Consider the following 27,973-nt stretch of genomic DNA (forward strand, 5'->3'; position numbering starts at 1 on the left):
TGCATCAGATTCTACACCAAGCAAACACAGCTATAGCTTCAAATTGTGGCAGCAGAACATTCATGCCCTATTTTCCTATCACCCAAAATGAGTAACAGCCATACTTCATTTTCTAGTAGCAATTAGCTATTGTTTATAAAGCACGGCAGTTTCGAGATAACTCAATCAACAGGTTCTCCCTCCCTTGCTCCTTTTCTACACACACAGCTGTCAGGACTTCCATTTTCTTGATGAAGGAATTACCAAGCAGTATGACTCTGTGCACATACATACATTGAGCTATAACAGTATTCAAGCCTGATCTCTCTCAGCAATTCAGATAAATGTGCTTAACAAGGTTCAACAAAGAACTTAAGCTCAGCAAAAAGGTACTGAGTGGCTGCTATATGCAAGACCATAAACTATGTTACTTGCTTTCCTGTAACAGCATGGGCCTATACAACATGAAACACAAAGAAATGTGTTTGCTAATTTCCTGGTAGTGGCTCCTATCAGGTCTCTGCAAGCTCAGCTATGTCTCATGCCAACTGACACCGCTGCCTGTACTTCTCTGCAAAATTCTCAACATCTGAGGATGCTGTGTGGCAGGAGATGAAGAAACAGTAGATAATAGAGCTGTTAGATTAGGGAAGTGGACAGAAAACACCAAGAAGTTTGAAAGAGAGCCTGGAATTAGGTGAGAGAGGCATGCAAGTGCACTGCAGACTCATAGCCTCAGAACCAAACCGTTAGCCACAGACTAGAGGTGAGTGCTAAGAAATATTCAGTTCCCAGTTTTACAGAAAGTGAGCACAGTAAATCCACGCCCATTAGCTTGATGTTCGTGAGACAGTCTAAAACCTGCCAACTTACCTGAGTTCCACTTCCCTTAAATGTTTAAGGCATGCTTTCAAGGACAGAGGTCCCCACCACCCTAAATTACCGTTTCTCTAAGGATAGATAGTGAACTACTTCAAAAGCAGCACATGCTATAGGCTTCTGGTTTGAGCAGAACTTCAAAAATAATACTGCATTTTCAAAACTGATACACTTGTAGATTTAGAACAAGGTAGAAGCCCTAGGACAACCTATAATTAAATAATTTTGTTGTTGTTGGAAAAGCAAAACAAACTGCTTAAGTAGCAGTTTTAAAACCAAAAGCCACATAAGAGAAAGGACAATTAAAGCAATGCAAAATGCTGCCAGTAGGGAAAAAACCCAAGGCCTACATACTGAGGTCTTCCTTAGGCAAAAAACCTACTCTGCATGATCCCTGTATTGAGCTCTCCATATGTTTAAAGACATGAGAAGAGAAATCTGTAACACTGTAGACTGTCTTCCAATAGTAAGTACTGTATGCTACCAATACTGCCCCTTAGCTAACTTACAAAATGCTCAATGCTCCTCTAACGTTTGGGCCTGCTGCCTTTCCTGCTAATAGCACAGAGGCTACTAAGCACAAGTCATCTAAATTCATCCATGTATTGGTTGTTAATAAACAGATGGTAGCAAATGTACAGAAGGAATAAGGAAAACTCACCAGTGGTGGTGCCTTGGCTGAAGAAGCTGGGGCAGTCCTCACTGGTGAGCGATCTCCAAGAGATGCTGCCTCAGTGGGAGTCAGCCCTTAAATGAGGTCTCAGAGGGGATGGAGTCGAGCTCCACCCCTTCCGGGAGCACAGCTACATCACTCTCACCTGTGCTCCCACAGCTGACCCCATACTTGCCTCAGCTGATTAATCAGAGGTTCAGGCTGTGATTACCAATCTCCCATACAATCCATCAGTTATTTGTCACAAGAGCTCAACTTCTTATACCGTGAAAACACGCACATGCAAACAAATATGATTTCCTACCACCTCCTCAGACATAAGCTTTAAGTGATGCTGCATCTCTTCCACTTAGAAATATCATCAACCATGCTATCAAAACATAACTTTTCGTACTATGCATAATTCATGACAACAAGTGATAATTAAGCTCCTTTCAGAACAGGTCCAGGGTAGGCAGTGAGAGATTCTCCCTGCACCTGAGCAACCTACCAAGGAATGGGCTGCTGAATCAATAGCTCATTTCCAAAGAAGTAAAACCGTGGAAGAAGTTCTATGTGCTAGCAGTGTCAGACTAGTATCAACTATGTTAAGCTGTGGAAGGTAGGAGACCACCTTTTTTGAGCCTGAAAGAAGCCACAAGATGATGGATAATTTGTTTATCCTCCTGGGCTATATTTGCAACGGTGACTCAACATGTACATCTTGCTAGTTTCTCTTTCAGTTGGCCATTTCGGCCCCCTTCCCTGAACTTTCGCAAGTCATCAGAATAGAAACATTACTGCACACACACTTCAAGACGAAGAACACCTCTACCAGCAGAAAACACATCTAATTCCATTCATTCTATAAAACTGAAGACCAACTACTGGATGGGAAAGAACGACTTGCCCCTAGGTTGTTTTTCCTATCAAAGGGATTATACATGTCCACTTTGATCCACACGAGACAAGCTACACACAAGTAATTGCTATACATACTTTTACACCATGCTGAGAGCAAATCTTACTCTCAAAACTTTGCAAGGATCTTCTTTAACATGAACATTTTAAGTAATTCTTTGGCAAATGCACCAGAAATCCATTTTAATTGATAAGTAATAACATACACGTTACCACTTGTCTTACTTTTAGGTAGGAGAAAAAATGGTTAATTTTTTAATTAAGCAGTTCCTACAAAATAAATGTAAACAAGAAACACAAACTTTACAAAACAGAAGCATCTCCCCAATCTGTACTCAAACTAAAACAGCAGAATAAACACTGCCTTGATTTTTGACACAAAATAGCTAACACTGTTCACAGCAAGAGAACCTTCCTTCTGTTTGGTTTGGGGTTTTTTTGTTTGTTTGTTTTTCCTGAGGGGGATTAAACACATAATCCAGTGAAACTTGGTGGGAAGGCCCATGTGAACTAAACTGTTTCTCATTTGATAAATAGACCTCGGCCAGGAAATAGAGGCAATGGAATAGATCCTCTTTATGGAACTCAGATAAAGATGTAATCTTCATGTTATTTAGAATAATAGCACAGCATGGAATACTGATATCACCCAGCTGAAATATCCCTGATTCATCTGCGAGATGCATATGAATCAGAGAATAATAAATGAGACATAAATGCAATGCAAGGTCTCCAAAACAAGTACTACTTAGGAGCATCTCAGTGGCAACCCAAATCTCTAATCTGACTATTATCAGTGGAACTTTATGTTCCTACTGTGACTTTTTCATCTTAATGAGACCTTCTAATGATGAAAGACATCCAAGGGCTACCAGGAAATACAGTTCTAAGACCTGATGCTGCAATCTTACCTCTGCATAGCAAGCAGCACGTGGTTATCTATCAAGGCCTCATAAAAGAAACTACAACTGTAGGTAAAGAGCAATTGCAGAATCTGGCCTGTGAGCAATTTCATATTGAGCGCATGTATCATGAAATAGCCTTACCTCAGTAAGTGCGTGCAGCTGTCCTTGATGCACACAGACACCCATAAACCTACAAGAAACAAAAAAAGAGAAGTGGTTTGGGCTTTTTTCCCCCCCTCTTTTTTTTTCTTTTCTTTGTTTTTTATAAAGAAACGAGGATAATAGAAAGTAGCAGCTAGCACAAGAAAGAAGGAAAAAGGGGAAAAAATAATCAGCCTCAGACAATGCAAGGTCAATTATTTAAAAGTCTCAGCATGAAACAAAATTATATGCCTACACTGCAATACATGTTCCAAGAGAGCACAGGAAACTGCTCAAACAAGACGGAAAGTTACTAACTAAACTACAAGCAAAGGCCAGCATATAATGTTTTTGCAGAAAGGAACAGCCCCAGAGCTCCCTGCTTCAATGAAGCCAAGTAATCCACTGTTGGTCTGCATAAAGTACAAATTACTTCCCTTCTCATTGTGCTGAATAAGTACGAAGATGTTCCTTTCTACCCCATTCCTAACCACAGAGGACTGTGAGGGCATGTGAATGCAGCATACTTCTCTTTTCCCCTGTGCCTCCCTTTTGTTTTCAACACTTGCATTAAAGCAACTTTTGATGGTATCTGGTACATACACAACCCACTGTGCAAGGTTCAGACTCCTGCTAAAAGAAATGACCATCAATCCCTTGACTTTTCTGAATAATGACAGAGAAAATACCATATTTAAACATAAGAGGAATAATTAAAAGCTCATTATTCTACAATACAAGCTGAGCTTCTAAGTAACAAAACGCAAATTAACAGTAACAATAAACATCTCCTGTGAGAAAGCTCAGTACAACAACCTGTATGCACCTTGGAGTCCTCCCTGCACAGTCAAGATTTTGGTTATTTTTAGATTATCATTCAGATTTTGGTCTCTACAGGCAAAAACGCATTGCCTGTCATTGGATAGTGTTCAGAAACCTCCGCTTCACAGGAGGTACAAAGGCACAATTCCATTAAATGCAATGGGAATCCTGCAGTGATCAGTTTGAAGGAAAAGGCTCTTTTTAGCCTCAAACTTTCTGAATTTAAAACCAAAATGATGCAAGACACACAGTTCGAGTTCAGCTAAGCTGCTTCTGAACAAATGAATGATCCTTACTGTTCTCTTGTCTAACAGCTGACTGGTAAATTACAAACAGCAAAAGAGAAATAACATAGGTAAGGTTCTTTGCATAAGCTGAGCTGTGGAAATCTGTTTTTATAACAAAATAGAAGTAGCAGGACTCTTGCTTTAAACTCTGTTGTCTGCTCTTACCTCAAATATCACTTTCTCCAAATGAAATATGCAACTTTTTTTTATTTGAGAGTGAAAACACAACTCCTCTTGCTTAATGAAGAGCAATAATGCACAATAGGTGTTCAGGGGAAGAGGGAGAAGAGCTGTTTTAGATACATTATCTACACAAACATTGTTCTGAGTTTTACTTCACACAGCAACTGTGTATGAACTCTTTCATAAACGTGTTCACAAATTAAGCTTCCTACAACTAAGAAATGTAGACCTCTCCAAAGCTTCTACTTCCATGCATTCTGCAAGGCTTAAAAAGTGAGGTGTTAATAGTTTCACTTAATTCAAGATAACACAAATTTGGAGCTGGTGTTTTCTCTTTTCTGAAACACACTGAAGAGGTTAATCCTGTATGCTACAGTACTTTCATTCAATGAAAACTGAGGTTAGAATTAAGAATCCTGTTAAACATGTCGTCCCATCTTTACCAAACAGGAGAGATGTCTTTCACCAGCATGCTGGTAGACCCTTTTCTGATGACCTGTTTGATCAAAGGATGACTCAATGGAAACGTATTCATAGCCTCAGCAAACCGACACATCAGGCAGGAAAGACACAGCAGCTCAAGTTACCGAGAGTAAGAGCTCAACAATTCTTCAGCACCTTGAATTTCTACTAGGAAACAGACTAACATTTCTAACCTTAAATTGGAAATTAAAGTCAAGCTCAATATTGCAATCATGTGGAAAAGGCAGGATAAAAATATATTTATACAACCCACATCTTTGGAAGATATTAGCCAGGAAAAGAGAAACCAGATACACTGATAAAACAGACTTAATGAGTTTACAGGCAACACAGTGAAACCATTAAAAGATCATGTCAAGAATCTCATTTTTCAGTCTCTGGAAAATAGATTGATAGAACAAACCTCTAGTGATTCAGATTCCTGTAAAGCGTCATCTTAACTGCTGTATCAAGCAATACTTGGCTAAGCCAAGTACTGCTACAAAATACTATAGAGAAGCCTTCTCACTAAAAGATAATACACTCAGCAGCCACCAGGAAATACAATTAACAAGTTTAACATAAGATTCTAATTTCTGAGCTCAACCCACAGAAGATCCCAAACTCTGTGGATAGGAAGCTGACATGCTGGCCCAGTACAGACGAGATTAGTCCTGCTGGCAAGATGCACCGCCTGCAGAGCCAAAATGTGCTTGTAGGTGAACTTCAGCAGCATGTCTCATCAGCCAAGAGTTACACTTCCTGTAAGCATTTCTAGTTGGAAGAAGCTTCAATGAGTAAGTCAGCGGAGGAGACTACTTGCAGATATAAGGAAGTTTATTTTTCAAGACAGTACGTCCAGCCTTATCAGGAAAGCTGAATCACTTCCAAAGTCAAAACCAGCAGCTGGAAAATTTTCCCCAGAGGCTGCAAATATAAGGGATGCTATTTGAGTCCACACTGCTAAGTACAGTGCAGAACATTTCCACAGTCTGTATCACCTGTCCTCCTAAAGAAGAGGAGGAAGAAGTATTCTGAATGGTTTTGAGGGCAGTTATCCAAAGTGCTTTCATTCACTTCAGACTGCAGGGAGAAAGTTCTAGACAGGCCTGGAGAATAAGAACCATAGTGCCCAATCTTTGCATCTTTGTTAGATTAAACAAGCTAATATCCAGATTAAAGAGCCGTTGTGGACATTCAGGTATTGCATACATGCTTTCCACTGGAAGAACTTCACTAGAAAGTGTCTTTGCTCTACAGATAAACCTACGGTAGTTACAGTCCAACACACCCTCTGAAATCACTGCTTGCTTGTATAAAAGAATTTGGTAGGCTGAAGATAACTTTAAAAATCAGAAGCAAACCAAAATCACCAATACAAAAATCTTTCATACAAGCTCACTAACACATAGAGAAATGAGTTCAAAAGACAGGCAGATGCTTATTTCATTGCACTGGCTATTGTTGGAGAGGGAAGAGTATAAGAAAGAACACTAAGTCTGCATTAAACGTTACCTGATGTTTTATGCATGATTCTAAAAATGTACTTAGTTTTCTACACCTGCTTTTTGATTCAAGACAGAGGCAAAACATTTCATCCATCCCTTCTGTAACATATTACAACACATCCTCTCTTCTGCTGTTTTGCATGCAGCATTTATAAAATACTCCCTTTAGATAACTGCATTACACAGAAAAAAAGTAAAAAATAAATAATTTCCTTTCTTTTGAACTATCACTCAATACAAGAGAAATGATGCTAAAAGACAAAAGCCATCCTTCTACCTACTGGCTCAAATTCAATCACAGTTTCACAAGAAGGAAAGTTTGACAGGAGAAAATGCATTTAAAACAATTGTACTGCCTTTCCAGGGTGCTAGATTAGTCCAAAAGTAGCTGAAAGAAAATTCTCCTTAAAGTTCATAGAATGAGAATGCGTGTATGTCACATTTTGTGTGTGTGTGCACAGAACAGCAGATTCAATCAACGAGTCAGTCTGCCTACACACACACTGTCGAACACAGCAATATCTCCAAGAGCTCCCATGAGAGCACTTAACACGTAATTTAAGGCTTTTTGCATACAGGATGTTTTAAATGAAGTCCCTGAGGTACAGATTAAATAAAGAAGTATTTTTAATGAAAACTGTAGTGATATTAAAAATTGAAATTCTATCTCAAAATTGAAGATGCACTAATTTAACAGACAGCACAGGAGTTGGACCATCTGTGTTTGCACACCGCTTCATTTCTCAAAATAAGGAAAACACACTTGTAAGACATTTCTAGAATGTAAAGGTATCAAAACCAGAACGAGACGGTATCAGGTCTCCTAGGCTGGGAGCTGTAGGGCTCCTGACTCTAAGACAGCAACAGCCTCCTTGAGCTCCTTCCAGCTCCATTTTCTTCTACTGACTTAGGCAAAAACTCATGACTGCAGTGCAACATCAGCATTCAGAGAAGCATCAAAGTGCTGAAAAACACTCAGAAGCATACACCAGGCCTGGCAGCAGATCTAACCTAAACCCTGAACAGCACTGTACTTAAATGTGATACTAGCTAATATGGGAGCAAAGAAATGTTCCAAACCTCTGGCTCAACGAGTCCCAGCTATTTGTCTTACTCTGTATCAGCCACCCCATATTAACATGACTGCAGTAAACACTATATGGTACAAACCAGAACCCCAGCTCACCTTTCCACTCCTGCTCTCACCATCTTCTTTGAGGTAAGATGTGATAAGCCAGGCTGCCAGAAGGCAGCAGCATCTCACACTAACAGGAAGGACAAGCATCAAGCCAAGGCAGAAAAGCATTTTAGCCCTCCAGTTTGCATGCAAGAACGAGATGGAGATAAGAGATAATGCAGTTGACAGTAGAAACAGTGCTGAGCACTGATGAACACCACTAGTCTGCTTTTGCTCCTGAAACATCCCTAATCTGATCCTTGGGGTAAACAAAGAACAAGAAAAGCAGCTCTTCCTTATGATCACCAAGACAGCAACTGAATAAATTACTGCACTACAGTTAACATCTACTCTGCCTCTGGAATCACATTTGCTAATAGAAATAGGAAGCAAGAGAGAGGGATGCAGAAGATCACAATCCCCTTTCCACCATTCAATGCAGCTTCAAGAACTTCTATTCCAAAACATCCTTAACCAAGAAGTTCCATTTTTGCCAAAATAAACCCTCTAGTGCAGGCTAGTTTCTCACTTTTCCTAATGAATTTTCCATCAAGATTTTTTTAATAGGTATTTTTTATATGTATATATTTGACCACCGGAATCTCTGTGATGCTACCACAGAGATTACTTACTTACTGGAAACTTGGTAAATGAAAACTAAGCTCTTCAATGTCTTCTGATTAAAACAGATATCTACAGTGCTGGTCAAATGCAGGATTTGAGCACAGAAACACTGAAATGAGAGTGGGGTTATTTAAAATTAGCCTTACAACTCCATGCCAAAAAAACCCCCACAAACTATTTTTAAAGCCTAAAAAAAACCAAACTGCTGCTTCACAACTTATTAGAAACAGAGAAATAGAAACACCTTGACACAACTGTGTGCACAAAAGTGTCCACAGTCACTAAGGTAAAACACAAACCTATCTGTAAGTAATCTCTACAGTGTTAACGGATGGAAGAAAGTCAGACTAATCCAGACTCCGTATTGGCGGTTCTAGGTTGAAATAAAAACCTTAAAAGGCTTTTGTAAAAGTGAAAATGAGTTGATATGGACAGCAGAGAAGCAAAAGTAGTCTCAAATAATCAACAATAGTAATTGTTCACATAAGTGCAATAACAGTAAAACGACTAGAACCTTTGCAATAACATCATGAAATTAACTGTAGGCATGTTGGAACGGATAGCCTGTAAAAAGCTGTGATACATTCTGGAGCACTGGCAAAGAAGAGTTTTAATTTATTTATTTTTAATTAGCCGATGGTCATTAATATCCATTGGATACCAGACACACTAGGAAGTGCATCTGCAAACAATTCAGAGGAAGAACAGTATACCTTAAGATGTTTGGATGTGAGAGTCTATTCATAAGTTGAACCTCTTTCAGCATGTTCGCTCTGTTGCTGTTCAGCGTGTTCATCTTCAAAGCCATTACCTGGTCTGAAGTTCTGTGTCTCACCTACAGGACACAAGTAAAAAGCAGTAAGGACATATCCTGGCAACATGAAACACAAGGCTGAAAAACCAGGACAGTTGTAGAACAACTGAAATATACTTCATGACAATTGATTTGATGTATACTCTGATTTCCCTCATCTTTATCACACAGCTACTTTCAATAGGCACAGCATCCGAATGAAGAAAGGTATTTTACACTTCCCATGCAACTGATGACCAAGTTTGAGAAGCTGAAAAAAAATTATCAGCTTCTCGGTACAAGTGGAAGTAGTCACTTATTTGCTCAGGGAGAGAAAGCTCCCGACTCTAAATCCTAGGAAACTCAAATGCTTTCCACTCATCCCTCTTCCTTTCCCAGGGTAGTGGTTGGTTTTAAGGATCCACAGAATGCGTTATGAGAGGCCCTGACTTATACAGCTACAGGGCAAATTTCACAGACAGTCGAGGTTTACTTTTTGACTAGAGGCACTCAGCAGAGAGAAAGCATTTGTCCAAACTCACACTGCAAAGCAGACAGTTAAAACAATAACAGCTGAACTCCAGATGAAGTGGAAGTAAGAAGAAAGCTGGGTATGCCTTTTGGCAATGATGCTCACTAGTATGAGTAAAGCATCAAGTGATACCTATTTTCAGGTTTCATTTGCCCACTGTCTACAAGAACAAGAGTATTTCACCTAAATGAGAAGCACTACGAATTCAGCACAGGGAAGTACTGGAGGGAAAGGGTGTCATGTTTTAGATGTGTGTCTATCTTAATGCTGGAGACACCTGCCTACTCCCCATCCCAGTGAAAAGTATAGGGCAGCACGGGAAGCACTTCAGCTAAGAGTGGCAAACATCATCATCAGACTGAGCAAGATGAAAAATTGCTCTCAGGCATTTTCTCCTGCTCCTCCCCTGCCCATGCATGAGCTCCTCAATTGGCTAACCCACAGTCACACAGTAATCCCAGTGTAAAAAGGATCAGAGAAAGGAGATGGAGAAAGGTGTAGAAACCATCAGGGATAGCAGAAACCAGCAGTAAGTTGATGAGCTGAGACTTCTCTTTTCAGTGGCAATATTGGCTTTAAAAACAAACAAACAAAACTAGTCAAATGCCAGCTTTAGTTTTATAACAAGATAATCCAGACTTGCTCCATGTTTGACCTGTTTTGCCTGTTTGGCATGCTTATTAGTTTTAAGTGGGATGATTGCATGTTAAGGTGATGAGGTTTACTGTTACTTGCCAGGTTTCCTGTGTCTATTGTCTGCTTTCATTAACTCTTAATTTTAGGCAGCTTTTGCATACCTAGCCAATTTGAATGAACAAGTTGAGATGGACAACTCCATCTCCATATGCATGTATTTTTAAATATGTGTTTTATTTAGATTTCAGTTTTATTTGCATCAACTCTTTGGCTGGGAAACCAGAATTAAGAAAAGTTTTTTTCATAGATTTAAGGGAGATTTGTTCTACCACTGCAAATTAAGAATAAGGACTATTTACAAACTTTCCATCTACACATAACAGCACAAGAAACACTTCCTCTGGAAGAAGGGTTAGGAATCCTGGGTGTTGTGGTGGAGGAACTTGGGGTTTACAAGGAATGGCAAAGATTTGAAGCTCAAGTCATACAGACAAAGATCTACTCTCAACAGAACTTCCTCAGAAATCAGCTTTCCACTGACACAGAAGCTCCAAGGTCAGCCAATAGGAAATGAACAGAGATAGAAGGTGAGCAGAAACTTGGATGAAATATGGCTTTGAGCAGTATTTGCCTCTCATCAACTCTGCTAGCTACCTCTTGGCCATTCATCTAATTCACCTCATTCCAAGCCAAAAATTCAAGTTCTTTTGCCTCAGCTTTTAGGTAAAATTAGAGCCTACCATTGGACCTCATTCCTTGTTCTGGACTCTATTCTTGAGCTATGTGAACTTCTGAAGGTATTTTTGAAGCAATTGCCCTGTGTGCTTCCTGGATTTTCAGGTCTGACAGGCAAAAGGAAGAGGTTAGCAACTACTTCTTAAAGAGTACTAACTCCATGAACAGAGAGAAAGGAGCAGTTTTTGTAAAGAATAGTTCTCATCCTCCATTTCAGAATATTCCTGAAGTCTCTTTGGTCTTGATAGGCTGCAGTGAGTTCTGTGGTGATTTTGGGGGCTTTTTGTTTTGTAAAATCCATTTGATCACACTTACAAATCGCTGAGTTGCTACCATCTGGATATGTTAACAGGTCTCTAAAAGGCACCTGGCACTGTGTTGCTTTCTGTTTCAATTAAGGGGACAATAAGTTAATACCAGTCACCTTATTTCAACTTCTGTTTACTGTTCTGATGTTGGAGGTCATATTCCCCCTGAATCTGATAGAATAGCAAATCAAATTACCAAATCAAACCAAAGGAGAGGTGGGAGAACAGGGACTTCATCTCACACTACATACTCTGCAAGTTAGGAGGGAAAAGCAGAGCTGAAACCTGAAAATCATCTTCTCAAGAGGTAAGTAGCCAATATTGAGAATAAAAACTACATACTCACTTATATATTACAAAACACAATACCAATCACTTAGAATATATATAAGGCTAACTGTGGTCTCTCCTTTGAAGCACTGTTGACAAAGAGCATTTCCAGAGCAAGAATGGACAGACAGGTCCTGCTTTTAAGGTCTCAGTCAAGCTCCAGATCATCTGAGCTGTCAGCTCTTCCTTACAGCTGCAGCTATCAGTTACACTACCTTGTGCACCTACTTATCTGTCATTCATAGCCTAAACTGAACTGGGGTCTGTGCTGATATTCCTTGCCAAAACTTTGCCAAACTACTTCTAAACCTTTATCTCCTTTCAGGCTACTAACATGCATATAAGACAACAGCTCCAGAAGCTAACCTAGTAGATTTTAGATACATTATTCATCAAAAGTAGTATTTGCTTATAGGACATTTTGCCTCAGCACATGCCTATATGCACAACATATAAACAAGGATCCCTAGCAGATGGCTGTAAAACTATCAAAGCTGTTGACGTTATTATTAATAAGAGTTCCTTGCATATGAGATCAAGTAACCTTTCAGTGATGTCTGGATGATCACGTCTGTGCTTGAAAATATTTTGGTAGTCCTACAGCAGCCTTCCCACGCTGCTTTGCACACTCTTCAGACTCTCAGTCTGCTTACCTATGCGCCTCTAACTCAGAGGTCACAGTAACCAGATATTGCCTCCCTGTTTTATTGCTGGCAGGCAGTTAAAGTGACCCTTTGCACTCTGATTCTTCTAGGATCAAAGTACTTTGTAAGTACTTTGACCTGGCTATGGCTAGCTGCATGGCCTGCATGACCAGGGTCTTCAGACCACGCTCTGGTCCCAGACCTTCTTACCTCTTGAAAAAAAAAAGAGGTATGCAGTGAAATCATGGAACCAGGTACAGAAACAGTAACATATTTGAAAGAAAACAGCAATTGAGGGGAGCTCGCATCCAAAATAACTAGACAATATGTAAACATTGTATTCAGCTCATACAAGAAATAGCCAGGAAAATCGTTCTTTTTAATTTTTAACTTCTTGCTACAAAGATTTTTTTGTTTGTTTGTTTTATCACTGAAAGACTAAATATCATTTAAATAATGGTTTGTTAGGTCATAAGTATGCCATAGCTTCCTAAATACCCAAACATTAATTCTACTGTTTGCCTGTACTGAAGGTGAGGGGAAAGACCAATGTGATTTTGTCTTTCACACAGCCTTTCTGATCTTTATTAATAACCCTACCTCTCCAGGTGTCCTTAAAATGAGCATCCAGAGGACACTGATGTTACAAATCTGCCAACATAGCTTTCAGCTTTGCCCTTAGTTTTCCATTTTATTTTCATTGTTTACCAGTAATATTGATTTGGAAGTACTTCGTTGTGGTTATCTTCCAAAACAGCACAGGGTCAGCTGCATTCTGTTCAAGTCTCACACTCAAGGCATCAAGTCACCACGCTCACATGGACATATATTCGCACCCTGGGGATGAATATCTTAAAGGAATGCCTAAACTCTGATTGAAGAAAGCTCCCTTTAATTAAGGAAACAAACTTGTTCCTTAGGTTGTAAATCCAGTTCTACAAACTGTGCATCTTGAATGTTTTCCTAAGCACTAAAGAGTGCCCCATAGTCAGATGCACATATCCTTAGAGGCGATGCTGATATCACATCAAAAGTGCCACGTCACTAGGAAAATTAGTAGTGACAAATGGGAGCTTAAAGAAATACATCAACGCAGATAACATTAAGCTGCTATGTTGATGCTAAGGAGTGAAACTGAGTTGGGGTTGTTTTTGGAGCAGCAGTGTATATACTGTCACTACGCTAACTTGCAGCAAGAGAGAAACATGCCAAGTGTAACAAAGCCTTGCCAAACAAAACTAGTCAACATGTGTTACAAGAGCTTACACACAGGTTCAGAAGATACACGGGAAACTTTTCACACACACACACACACCCCAAAAAAAGAAAACAAAAAAAAAAACCATTTTAAAAGCTTGGCACTAATTGTGATACAGTATTTGTGCTCCAGTAATTGCTGTTGCATTAAAAAAAACAAAACAAAACAAAAACACCATGGTGAGAAATACACAGAAAACACTGCAGCTTTTACCATTTCCTCTGTAGTGCACAGGGGTGGTATTGGTCATTAAACGAAGATCCAACTCTAGTAGCTTCTAACGTCACCAACTCAGCAAAGTAAGGCGCTCAGTTACTACAGCATATTCCACACCTCCAGCCAGTCTCCAATTTTTTGCAATAAAGCCCAACCCTATAATTAGTGAGCAGTACAGTTGTTTCTTTAGAAACCCATTTGCCTGTGCCAAAAAAAACTCATTTTTCTTTTGCATTTTGTTTTTTCTTCATTGCCCGCTGTAATGTAGAACCAGGGCCCAGAATACAGCACCCATTTACTTTAAACAAACCATTTCCCGATAGGAATCTCTGCATAGCTCTGCCACCAACTTGATCTCAATTAAATCACAGGCAAAAAGAGACCATAGTCTTATTTTGAGAGAAAGCACAAATGAATCAGAGGACTATTGTTCCACTGCTTGAGATCAGATATAAACAGGCACAGCCAGGGTGGGGAAGTTGACTTCTTTTGTTGCCAGTTCAGAAGAACGTAACCATATAAAATTCCCGTTGCAATACAGAAGGCTCAAAGGTGGACCCACCACTAAAGGGCTGGGTCTACAAAATGTAGAAGAGCCTCATATGTTTTGTTATGCCACAAGCAGAGGGTACAGCTCAGATACGTACTTTATGCCCAAGAACAAAGTCACAGTTAGAAAAGAGAAATAAATATTGAGCTACAATTACAAAACTGAGCAGTTACTCTACATCTTTATTGTGAGCTGCCTCATTAGCTCTATGAGTAGCCCTGAGCTCGCTCCTTCAATTCCAAGCATCTGCTCTCCCTAAGTCTATAAAGTAGAGGTGATGACACTATTTATCAGCCATGGAAAATTGACATTGGCAAACGACTCCTGTAACACGCAAAGACTCATAATGCAGTACTGTACCTGTGAGTCCCTACTTACCTTTTATTAATATATACAGCTAAATATTGCCAGTTTTAAACATATTACCATGTTTTTAACCTGTGTGAAAGATTGTGACATTTACACAATCTGCAGATGCTCCAAGCAAAAATCCTTCATGCTGACTTTCCCTATCATCTTCAGTCTTTGACCAATGCACTAACACAGTTTGCCACTAAGCACACAACCCCATAAGGTATCAGTGATGTCCTTATAACTATTCGCTACACAGACATGATGGTTTTGTTTTTAAAATCTGTATGGGAGCCTTGAGAGATTTATTTTGGTCAGAAACAATTAAGTTTCCTTCACAAATCCATCAAATAAATGCTACTCGTGCAAGAAGGAGGAAATCAATCTCCCCTTTGTGCAGAGCCCACTGGCACAAAAGCTACTGCTACCATAATTACAGTTACAGCACTAGCAGTACGGAGGAGCTGCATTTTGTCTACGTGGAGGTTGCTGTGTTATATACGTGGTCTGCTATGGGTCAGTTAACAAAGCAAAGCTTCTCTACATTGATTTCTCAAAGGAAAGTTTCACAGCTCTGTCCTCTCCTCAACCCTTAACCTCTTCCAGTAAAACCAGCACCCAGAAGGTGCCAAAGCACTGCAGTGCCACTGCAGCCCCAGAGGAAGGTCGCAAGGACAGGAGGAGGCAGTCTCTCCAATTTGGATGTGACCTCAGCACCCACTGAAAGCAAGGTATTTTGGATGCTCCCCATACAGAAGTGAGAACAACATGAGCAGCAGACTAACTCTATCACACAGGTCTTGGACCTCCTTTCTTTAACTCCAGTGGCTACTGAGGAGCCGTAAGGAAACATTCCCCAATGATTTGGGACTTTGAACAATATACCTGCCCTTGTTATTGCCATGAATGTAATAATTTGCATTTCTCATCTTTAAATTTCCAACTACTCGGTGGCACACACACATGCGCTACCATCACAGCCTCTGACAAAAACAGTCACAGTCATCACTGAAATACACTGAACTCACTCCACCCAATGCCAAGAAATAAGCATTCAGAGAGGTGTGCCACAAAGATCTTAAGGGATGTATTCTGTTCTCTAGGCTCAGTCGTGCTGGATACATGCCAATACCATTATTTGAAGAACAGTAAATCAGCACCTGTCGCTCAGTATCAGCAATGAATGAGCTTACACAAATGTGCATGTTTGCCAGCTGGCAAAACAGAAAATCCCGGAGCTGCCAACCCTGCACATCTCTATCCAGAACAGAAAACTAAGCAGACCTTTTAACTGCGCTTGAGAAATTGTTATGGAAAATGAGACAAAAAAACCACTGACACTTCTGTGCCAAGGGAATCTTGCCACCTGCTCTGCCCATGGGAAACCGCACAATGATACTCAGATAGGCACAATTTCTCTTCCAGAAGAGAAGAAAGGGCCCAAAGGACCTGGAACAACAGAAGTCACTGTACTGAACACAAAATCCAGCCAGAGGTTACCTGTTATTTCAAGGTTCCACTTGTCACAGTATTAAGAGTGCTCTTCTTACTGCTGACAGCATTTGCAAGCATCCTCACTAATTGAGGACAGCTTACCTCGGCCATTTAACATACCAGCTGCTCAATGAGAGTTAGAAGAGGCCAGGTTTCTAAACGACTGATCATTTTCCATTTTGAAATGGAAAATTTTACAATACCTTTTTTTCTGATGGAGCATTCTTTCAGTATTTCAGCATCATGTTTACTCGACTCATACTTGTTCTGGCTTCTTACTAAAGAAGCAAATCTTTTACTTCCAGAGTATAACAACAGTTCTGCAACATTTTTCACTGATTCTTCCCTTCAGTAGAGAAACCAGCTGACTAAACCAGGTGAAGTGAAACATGGAGTATATAAAACTCTTCTTAGCTTGTTTGTTAATTTTAGATCTTACTTACAGTGATGTCAAGCAAGACTGTAGGTAACAATAACATCTAGAAATTCTATTTCTAATTTAGATTATTTCTCCATTCCACTCTGTCTTTCCAAGCAATTTCAATTCCAAAAGATATGAGAGTGTAAGTGCCTTGCAAATAATTCTGAATTTAATGGTACTTGCATCTGAGTGGGGATGAAAGCCCATGAGCATTTTATAATCCTGAGGGAATAATTACACTGAAGAGGTTTTTAAGTCATATATTAGTGATCCATCACAGTAAGGCCTATGTGCTAAAAGCACTGCCTAATTGAGTGAGGAGGACCAGGATGACAGTATCTTGGCACATAAATAATCAAAAAGTCACTAGGAAGAAAAGGCAACTGATTGCCTGAGGGGTTGCCATACAAGGCATCTTGGCAGTTGCTAAAAGGTTTCCAAAAGGCTGATGCACACAGCATGAGACAAGTAATCCTGCTTAGTATTTATGCCTCATCTCTGTTCCAGAATGGTCCTTCTTCCTATTCCCAACAAATATCATAGTAAAAAGAGACTGATTAGAGCCACTTATCAGATATAACTCAATGGCTTGGGGTTTTTCAAGTTACTCTAGCCATCTTGGCCAGTTCGTGCAATACAGAGTGATTATTCCTAGCTAACAATTAATGGTGGTTTTTAAACACTACAGCTTCACAGAAGGGGCATTCAGCCCCATATTTTTTGCTTCTGTCATCTTCAATGAGGTGAAAGCAGCTGTTAAAAAGGGAAGATTTTAAGCTTAAAATTGGGATTTCACTTAGGAAAAAAAACAAGCAAGACCATAACACATGCATGGGGACAAGATCCATTACCAGTCACAGCAACAAATCACTCTGGGAGGAAAGAACACTGCAGTGTCTCTATTTGACAGTAAGAAAAGGAAAGAACAAATTTATCAGTGGAACAACACACCACAGCTGAAGGAAGACACTCACTGCTCAAATGGATGTCACTTAAAAACTTCTTAGGTATATTCCCCATGCCTACAAAACCAAGGGTAACCAATAGGTTGAGTTCCCTACTCATTACCCTACTTCTGTACTCACTCCCTAATTCATCTGACTTCTGGCACTGTGGCACAAATAGAATCTTATGTAAAGATGCCAACCTCAAAAAGAAATAGTAGTCACACTCTCCTTTTCATATAAGTTGGCATTCCCTTCTCTACATACTCACTTAAAAAATGATTCAAATAGTTCCTTTCTTCCTTCCACATATTCATAGACATTTTAGTCTTTGAAGAAGGCTTCTGTTGACATGATAAACCACTAAATGCCATAGGAAAACTGTGCCCTCTGTCAGTAAGGGGTTGCTTTTAGAGTCAATAAGCAAATAGACATGACCAGCTGTAGAAACAACCCAAACTGGAAAGTTTTAGCTATAAAAGCACAGTTTAATAATAAATAATAATAAAAAGAAAATCACAGCTTCGCTACATCAAAGGAGGCTCCAGAATCTCCAATAATGGAAGTTTAAAGACAGGATGAAAATATCTGCCAAAAACAGATCACATATTCTTGAGCCCGGCTGAGCTAAGGAGACTACAGGATTTCTTCTAAATGTAAAGCTGAGATGGGATTTTATTTTAAAATTTGGTGATAAGATTTAAGGTCATCGTATAAAATCACGGTAGTTTTACAGCATCTATATACGTACATAAACACACAGACTTCTGTAAGACACATGACTTCATGCCACAATACACTATAGCTAGGTCAAAAACTGACTAGCGATAGCTCAAGATGGAATTCTGCATGACAAAGCAGCATGAAATAGAGAGATTTCCACTGAGCTTCCAGAGGAACTGAGCTAGGCCTCATGTTACTCAGCATTCTGTGTTCACTTCCAGCTCACTGATGCCAGTTACCACTCAGAAAAGCTCTAAGTCTGTAGAATCTGTTCTCATTATTTCTCTACGTAGGGAAGGCCACGCTATATCTGAGGAACGTCTGAGCCAAAATTAACATATCCAAATGAAAAACTTCACTACAAACAGAGACTGAAACTTTTATCTACAGGAGATATACCTCTGAATGTATTTAGGAGTCCCATTAAACAAAAAATGCAACATGAATTAATAGTGTGTTACAGTAACAAGTGCTGCTTGATACAGAAAGAGCGTGGCAAAGCAAAAAGTGCTTTTACAAGTCATTGTTAGGAACAAAACTAGGATGCTGCAAGCTGGGGTGTCCACTTTAAAAACAAAGATGGTGGAGAAGATGATGGAAAGGCTTAAACCTATACTGGAAAAGTGAGGCAGACACCAATTACTGCTTAAGGGTCCTTTAGAGGGTCTTTTAGAGTCCCTTTAAAGGGACCTTTAGATCATCTAATATCCCTTCCAAGCTTTAACTGCTTGGGAAGTTCATAATGCATTTACTTTCAAGCATCTAGTAAGATATAATGGACAAAGTCTAACATGTGAGTAACTATTTTCAAGACAGACCTTTTCTGTCAGGTGGCCTGTATACTCTCATAACCCTTCTGTCTGAAGCCATATGAGTTATTCTGTCACTCACTCTCTTGCACAGTTCTTACGCTGCACTGTTTATTTTAGATAGCAAGTACTGTCATACTTAGTTCAAAGGCCAAACTAGGAAAGTTGACTACTGCTCGACATCAAGCACTTCTGTACTAGACTCCTCAAGGCCTGCAAAGTTACAGACAGACAGAGAGGTTAATCAAGAGAAGTAGTAACAAAGTCATAAGGCACAAAAAGAGCCAACTCTGAATCACAGAATGGGCTGGATTGAAAAGGACCATAACAATAATCTAGCTTCAATCCTCCTGCAATGTGCAAGGTCACCAGCCACCAGATGAGACTGCCCAGAGCCACTTCATAGAAGTCCGATAGTAATATCACTCCTTTTTACCACCATCAGGTATTCCAGAGCTCAGGCCCACTAGCAAGACAATATGCCTTTACAGATACAGCACCAGAAGTGATACAAAATACAAGTTGTACCAGACATTAGAATACTTCATGGGATTTTCCCTCACCCCCTGCCAAGTCTCTAATAGCAGACCTCCTGGCTTCCACACAATTAAATACACAGTTCAAAGCGGCCAGGATTGTGGCCCAGTCGACATGAGTTCTGTCTCCAGCTCTGCCCCAACACTCATGTCAGAACACGTTCTCCAACAAAACCAGGTTACGTTTCTCCCTGTTCTACGCCCAACTCCCCAGCTATGGGATAGGGGAGCTTTGAACAGTTGCACTCATCACCACAACAGCAGTGAGGCAGCCCTGCGCTGCAGAGCAACCAAAACCAAGTTATTTTCCTCCTACTGAATCATCTTGTGATGATTCTCTTCTAACAGTCAAAACCTTCAAACTCCCAGTGACCGCACCTGTACTGAAACACAACATTCCCAATGTATAAACAAACACAATGTTGAACTTGTACAATCCTATGCTGAATCTATGCTCCTTGTTTTCATCAAATAATAAACAGCAAAAAATGTCCTCTTTTAAAGGTCAGAGTGTCCAAGTATTTCCAGGCTCTCAGAAGTCCAGCTACAGAACACAATGCTAACAAGAAGCCCTCAAGAAAGACATTAGGAACTTGAATGTTTTGTACCAACTTTGAACTAGAACATTTATGTGAATAGAGGAGGATCACAGACTTCAGTTCTACCACATGTATTCTAAGATGTATAGCATCTGCCTCCTAATACAGTTTCACTATGACGTTTGTCTCCCCCCACGATTACATTACTTCTACCTCCATCAATTCTTATTGGTCTTTTCCCAGCTAAGAATTAAAAAGTTCAGGACAATGGCTGACTAATATTCACTTACAAAACCAACCTTTGTCTAGCTCAATTGAAGGGCAAATGTCAAGTCTATACTTGCCATTGAAAAGTACAAGAGGAACTCATCAGTCAGCTGCTTCAAACTACACTGCTGATGGTTTCATGAAGTTCTGTTTTTCAAAACTAATTCCTACAACATTTAGCACTCAAGTGAGTTTGAATTGCCATAATAATGGCTGACAAAAATTGAAGTGCTAGCTTTAAATTTAATGCCAAATAAACCATAAAGCTTAATTTGTCTGACTTAAAGTGCCCTAGAAGTGCAAGAAGACCATTCATAGCAAATATTACATACACATGTTCATGCTATCATGTATTCACACAGGGAAAACAATTTCTATCCACTGTGCCATATTAATTAAGGAGGCTCCACAGAACGTATGGAAGGGAACAAATCTGTGACAACAGTTGTAAGTTATGCAGCAAAACAAAGACCTCAAATCCTCAAAACAGGGCAAGTATTCTTTGATAAACTGTCTGAACCTGATGCATGATATTCACAAAACAACAGGCAAACAGAGAACTTAAAAAGCTCTAGAGATACAAGGGGGGTGGTTTGTTTTTATTTTAGATACCTTTGATTAATTTAAATGGAAAGCTTCATTGCTTTTCTAAGTTACTTACGCAGTAAATCTAGAACTATCTTGGATTGTTCTCAAGTTCAAATGTTTACCTGGAAGCCTGCAGATCAGACTGAACTTTTACTGTGTCAAACCACGAGGCTCTCCTTCCTGGAAGCACATCAAGGTTCTTGAAAGAAATCTGATCAGCTCAGTGAGATTAATGACAGAGGTGGTCACGCTGATAAACTAGCAGAACAGAAACCCGCCTAAACGAGTATGGAACCACATCTAAGACAAGGTCATAATGTGTTCTTGCCACTTTGTGCCAAGACTGAAGAGAGATCTCTTTTAAATTGATCTGAAAGAAAAGTATCAACACTGTTCCCATGCAGAAGGTCTGCAGTAGTTTCTGTAAAACACAGACACTAGATACTCAAGACTACAACCACATTTGTAGTAATGACACAGACTGCAGACACAACGGGACGTCCAGCTTAGTTCTACTGAAAGTGGGAATGGCAGAGGAGAGGTGTTCTAAAGTTAGCAGACCTCTTTGTGCGCAGGAAGGTAAATCACATAGCAAGAATTTTTCCTCAGTCAACAGAAGTTCTCAGACTTGTTTACCTCTATATGTTGCTACTTGTGTAAAGCAAGTGCTCTCAAAATAAAATCTTCCTAATGAAACCGAGAACCACATATCCTGGAAATTTACATTTGCTTTTAACCACCCTTCCCTCCCCCCACCTTCTTCTGTTTCCTAATTATTCTAATTGCCTTACTTTTCTGCTGGGCATGCAGTCATCTTGCCTCAGGGTGCTTCTCCGTGATGTTTCTCACCAAGCCATGACAGAATATTACAGTTATTTCACCTAGTATACTTGTTCACACAACTCAGTATCCTATTCCTCTACCTTAGACCTCACCACAATGGTCAGGACAGCACAAATACTAAGAGCACTTTAAAACTGCCTTTCAATGACCCCAACCATTTTTTAAATACTCTAACAGCAAGGCACTGACAACCACAGATTTTCTTGCTCATACTACTCACTACAGATCAGTCTCACATTACCTGAGTTAGAGATATGGCATAACAAGAAGAAAAGGGAATAGAGAAGAGCAGCTAACTGTACTGTAACTTCAGTACAATAAGTTTGGTAGTTTCAAATTCAGAAATCGTTCACCGATTCAGAGGTGCATTTAGCACTGGGAAGCAGAAGAATGGCAACCTTCAAGGTCCCTTTGCACCCAAGCCATTCTATAACACACTACAATACAGAGAACAAAAGATAGACCAATGGTTTTGTAGCTTGAATTAATCCCCCCAGATATCCTCTGCAACTCCCCAGGTAACTTGCAGGAGATGCAAAACAGCTGAAGAAGTATTTGAGAGTTGCAAATTCTTAATCACTCACTTAGCTAGAGTAATGCAAATACAGGAACAGTTGACTTCAGTGAAAGAAGTACTCTCATACGTTCTCAACACTAAACAGGAAGCAATCAACACTGGGAGAAAAACTAAACACACACCTTGAACACCTCAGAGAAGAAACCAGAGCCAATTTTCTCACATGTGAAGTCATCGAGACGGGTAAGTCTGGAAAAGGCACTTATCAGGGCTCTGTATGAAGAGGTCCAAACTCTCCCTATCTGGGATGTAGTCCCATCTCCTCCAGTGCCACCATCAAAGTCCTCAGCACGCTCCAAGCGAGGTGGAAATCCTGCTATTGAATTCCTTTTACTTCGGTCCATTTTGAAAACAAGGTTTTCTTTCCCTAAGGGAGAACTTCTCACATCTTAGGTACTTGGCCGTCTTCTCACCTCTTGTTGGGGGCTGAAATGCAAGAAATTGAGATTATTACAAACACGTTTAATGAAGCTTGATGGGACTCCAACACAATCTAACCAGTGTGAGGGAGTAAGGAAAAAGCAGAAGATACTCAAGTAGAGCTTAAAAAAAAAAAAAGAAGAAGAAGAAATACCCTCCCCCCCCCAGGCCAATATTATTATAAAATACAATCTAAATACAATCTAATAAGCTTTTCTTTTGGATTCCTGAAAACACTTTATGTTCTGCAAATAAATTAATAGGTGTCGAGCTCAGAACTTTAAATGATAACAAAGGGCTTTCACCCAACCCCTCCCCCCTGCCCCTCCACTTGTTTTATTTTGTTTGGTTTTTGTTGTTGTTGTTTTTTCCAAGTTCTGGTTGCTAAAGCAAACAACTGAGCAGAAGGAAACCCACAAACACACTCTACTCTGCTTCAGCAGCAGCTGGTGACCAATGCAGTGCTATTACAAGAACTCATTTCACACAAGGGGCTGGACAAAGGATCTCTAACTATAAAAAAAACAGATCAACTTTCAGTTGCCTTAAGAAAAACTATTCGCTGTCACTAACAGTAGCTGGAGAACCAAAACCTCTGTTTTCCAAAGGTTCCACCTATGCAGGTTCCAAGATCAGTTCTTTAACTGTAACCCAAATCTGTATCCACCAAGGATCTAGTCTACAAATGTATAAAACCCACCAGCAAACCTGCAACAAAAACGAAGTCTTCTTATGAGAAACTGCCAGAACAATTCTCCCCATGCACACGTTTTAAAGCTCTATTAATTTCAGCTCAACTAAAAACACCGGAAATCAGATACATTTGCCAAAGTACAAGGGAAGAAAAAAAAACAACAAATGCAGTGAGGGAATTTTTTTCTCTGTAAGAGGATGATGAAGTAATCAGGATGACTGGAGCCCATCAAATCCAACTTGAATTGGCAAACCTGACAGGTGGCCTACTTTTTTTTCCCCCCTTTCAACCTTACTCTCGGGAGGTTATCCATCTTTCCCATGCTGAACTGTCCGCTTACAGCAACTCAGCACAGCACATACAACACCTGAAGGAAGCAGGGAACAGACTGGGCAGCGAGCAGACATGTATTTACACGGAGACACAGAACCTGAGCAATACACTCAATGTGATGAGCACCTCACAAAGAGGCACACACACCAGCTGTCCCCTGAATGCACAGCAGTTCTGCTACACACATCCTGCATGCCATGCATCTTTCAGAGATGCTCTGTGCCATCATGTCAGAAAGTCCTCCCCTGCCTTCAGAAGCAAGTTCTGTCGAGCTGCATGACATTAGTTTGAGGTTGTTCTCTCCAGAAAGGAAAAAGAAAAAATTCCAAGGTGTTTGATGGCTTTTCTTTCAAGTATCTTATCGCTTACCTATCTAAATGAGTCAGGATGAAGGCTGTGTTAAAGAGCCTTACCAGAGCCTGTTTACAAAAATGTAATCTATCCAGTCCCACGTTGTGGTATTCCTGCAGCATTTTACGTGCAGAGTCCCACGTGCGTGAGCTCACTGAGCGTTTCAGATGATAGTACAACATATCTAATGTTCTGGCGTGGCCGACTGCCACAGAGAAGATCAGTTTCCAATTTCTGACCTCATATTCTTGCCCCGCGAGCCCTGAAGGTCTGGAAGAGGTACAGAAGCACCATGGGAAGATCAAGTCTCATATCTCCCCAGCTGAGAAGAAATATCCCCAAGAACCTCCTCAGCTACAGAGAAGATGCCCAGGAATTTCCAAAGCATACTTAAATAATTCCTTTTGATCTGAATGCAGTGAACTAACACTTGGTTACTTTTCAAGGAGATGAAGAATTATCTGTGGAAGGAAGACAGGCAAGAAACAATGGTGTTAACCATTCCTTGTCTGGAACAAAGCATGCGAGTACATTTGGAGGCTGATTGAAATGGAGGAACAAGAGTTAGCCCCAGCAATGCCCACTGTGACACCGCAGTACCTGTACTCATACGAAGCAGGCCATGAAGCTCACAGACACCCCCAGAACACCCAGAGAACCACCTGCCTGCATTGCAGTCCAGCAAGCAGCAAACCAAGGCAGTGAGCTCCAAGACAAAGCAACAGATCCAGAAACAAAAGGGAGAAGACTGGTGTTTTCTAACAAGAGGAAGACATCAAGTTAGGTAAGTGTTATTAAGCAGGAAGAGAAGCCTAACTCTGTCTTAAGCATCCAGATACCATTAGCAAAAGCTCAGCTCTCGATTTACATCCTTTTGATTGAAATCACATGGTGAACTTTGCAAAACTCTACACAAATCCCACAGTGAAAGAAGAGATTCAAAGCACTTCACACAACATAAACCCCAAAAGGTTTTGCCATCTGGATTCTTAAGTAATCCATTCCTTCATTCCTACCTGCTCGGGTTTGCCTTATTTCCAGGCAGCTTCATGAAATCCTTGGGAATGATGAGGACAGAGTTCCACTTGCCCAGGACTTCCAGCTTCCTGCCCAGGACTGCATACACAGAATTAGAGGAAAACTTCAAGTGGGCACAATTCCAAGAAGGCCTCCTGTCATTTTGGCCAATTACACTAATGATCACATTCTCAGTCAAATCACCCAAGGTTTAATTGACTGTCAAGTCAGTCTGAGGTACTTTAATTTACTACCTTGTATGATTAATTAAAGTGCTGAGCAGAATCCAAGGCTGTCCTGCTACAGTACGAAGTGCTGCTGGATGGCCAGGTTTTCTGTTTGTTTTTAATACTGGTTTAGCTTAAAGATTCCGGAGCTGTGCTCAACACCCAGCTAAGAAATGACGAGGAGCACTCTACAAACACTTCCCAATCAACTCGCAGCTTCCAGACCACTTCTTCTGACATCCCTACCCCAACAAAAACGCACACCGCTCTGCCAAGCCAAAGCATTTTACAAATACAGATCCCAAAATGCATGCCTGCCCTACTCGGCCACATTACAGGACTGAAAAAGCACAACTTTACACAGTCTCCTGCTCTCCAGCATTTCAATTTAAAAAACAAACTGAAAAAGTCAATGTTATATGAAGATCAGTTTCTCTGCTGCGTGAACTCATTGCTTTTTGAACTGTAGAAACAATTATCACTACAAACACTATGGGCAGCTATCTGGTTAGGTAGGGGTTGGCTTTCAAAACCAATGTCTGAGCTGGCAAACAGCTAAAGATGGATACCCCACAAGAGCACATCAAGTGTGCATCCTGCACACCGGCACAAAATGAATGAGATACGTCCAGCAGTGCTTTCAATTTTACACTTCCTGTAGGCACAAAAGCCAGTCAGGCTTCTCGACTACCCCAACACCCCTTTCATGCCCCACAGTACAACACAAGATCTCTCCAAAACCTCTCATTACAAATACTTTGCGTCCCCAGTGTCTTCATAATACGGGCACATTTGCGCTTAAAAGTCCAACTCCAAGCTTCCTAAAAGATGGCCTTAACAACAACACCAGCCATTTTTAGACACAGAAGGCTGTCGCCAGGCATTCGGCCTGGAAAGCAATAAATCTGGTGGATGCGTGTTATTAATTTGAAAAGGTTTTCTGAAGAGCAGGATGCCAAAGCTTTGACATAAGACATTTGCCAAGAGTTAACTATTTACACTCATCTCCAACGCAACTTTAAACCCAGCACTACAGAAACATGGAGGAATTACCCTGGCAAGTGGCACTCAGCAAAATAGCCTGGGGGAAATAAAAAAAGGGAAAAAAGAATTCACTGCAGCAATGTGCAAATAGCAGAAAAGCTTCGAAGAATTGGAAAGAACCAAATCTTCCAGAGACTGAATTGACTTTGAGGTCATTAACCGAGAGGAGAGGGGAAAAAATTGCTTTGGAAAGGAAACACGAGAAATCACACTGAATAGGTAAAGAGAAGCAAGCATTACGCAGCTTTGTCCCTGGGTACTCTTATCCATTTCTCTAACACAGGAGCAGTAACTAAGTTGGATGCAACTTGGCCTCCACTCTTTGGGAAGGAGGCAGCACCAAGCAGGCACAGACAGGGCAGCTATGAGTACCAGAGCTGTGCGACACTCAGCACTGCTCACTCAGACTCTGCTGCAGTCAGGTAAGTCACTACACTTGAAAGCGAAAAACCCAACATTTTCTGTTTTCGTTTCACAAACGTTTCGGTTTAATTGCATCCCCCTGCTGGGAGAAATTCCCAGCTCCAGCAGGTCGGTACACAGCACGCAGCTGGGCTGCTGCTGCTCAGAGGAGCCCCGCGCTGGCCCAGGAATGGTTACACAGCCACGGGACCAGCGGCCCGCAGAGCTGCACCACGGGTCTGTAATGCAAACAAAGCTCTGCGAGAGCCCAGGCTGAAACAAACAGTTCATTTATTTTGTGAGTGCGGCCAAGTTTGAAACCAGAAAGAGACGAGCCATTAACCTAGTGCAGGGCCTGGGATTCAGGACTAAGGTTGTCGGTTTAAAAACACCCACACAGAGCACAGGTATAAAGGCTGGCACACGTTTAGAAGGCAAAAAAAACACACAAACAAAAAACACCTGATCATAGTAAAGAACCGCCAACACTTTCTCAGGTCCAAATATAAGGCAAAACTTAACTTGTACAAAAACCAAAACCATATTTGTTTCCTAGCCTGGCTGCAGCCACACTGAGCCCCAGTGCAGACAGACTACGAGCCAGCCGTATAACGTCGTTAGAGTCAAACAATCACTCAAGTATATATACATACAATACACAGCTGCTGCTTCAGATGGATCATTTCAATACATTCTGTTTACCCAGTAAAGCAGGAAAATAGCAAGATACTCAGAAAACAGCAGCATTCCCTACGCTTCTGCAGAGCTCGGTAAGGATGCTGAGGAGCTGCTCCAGCCATCCAGGTGTCGGCAGGCTGGCACTGCTTAGCTCCTGAGGAAAACCAAGTGAA

The 27,973-nt window shown here is 40.6% G+C and overlaps 1 protein-coding gene across 1 annotated transcript in view; it reads right to left on the reverse strand.

The window, feature by feature from the left end:
* Window positions 1-27,973, reverse strand: part of TESK2 (testis associated actin remodelling kinase 2) — a 66,221-nt gene that overhangs the window by 35,686 nt on the left and 2,562 nt on the right. The window contains exons 2-4 of the mRNA XM_072343638.1: window positions 22,757-23,060; window positions 9,254-9,375; window positions 3,478-3,526 (exon numbers count right to left, since the gene is read on the reverse strand). Coding sequence (XP_072199739.1) covers window positions 3,478-3,526; window positions 9,254-9,375; window positions 22,757-22,978 — 393 coding nt within the window. The 5' untranslated portion in view covers window positions 22,979-23,060. The remainder of the gene's footprint in view (window positions 1-3,477; window positions 3,527-9,253; window positions 9,376-22,756; window positions 23,061-27,973) is intronic.

This window comes from Excalfactoria chinensis, chromosome 8 (genome assembly GCF_039878825.1).
Source record: "Excalfactoria chinensis isolate bCotChi1 chromosome 8, bCotChi1.hap2, whole genome shotgun sequence".
NCBI classification, from domain to species: domain Eukaryota; kingdom Metazoa; phylum Chordata; class Aves; order Galliformes; family Phasianidae; genus Excalfactoria; species Excalfactoria chinensis.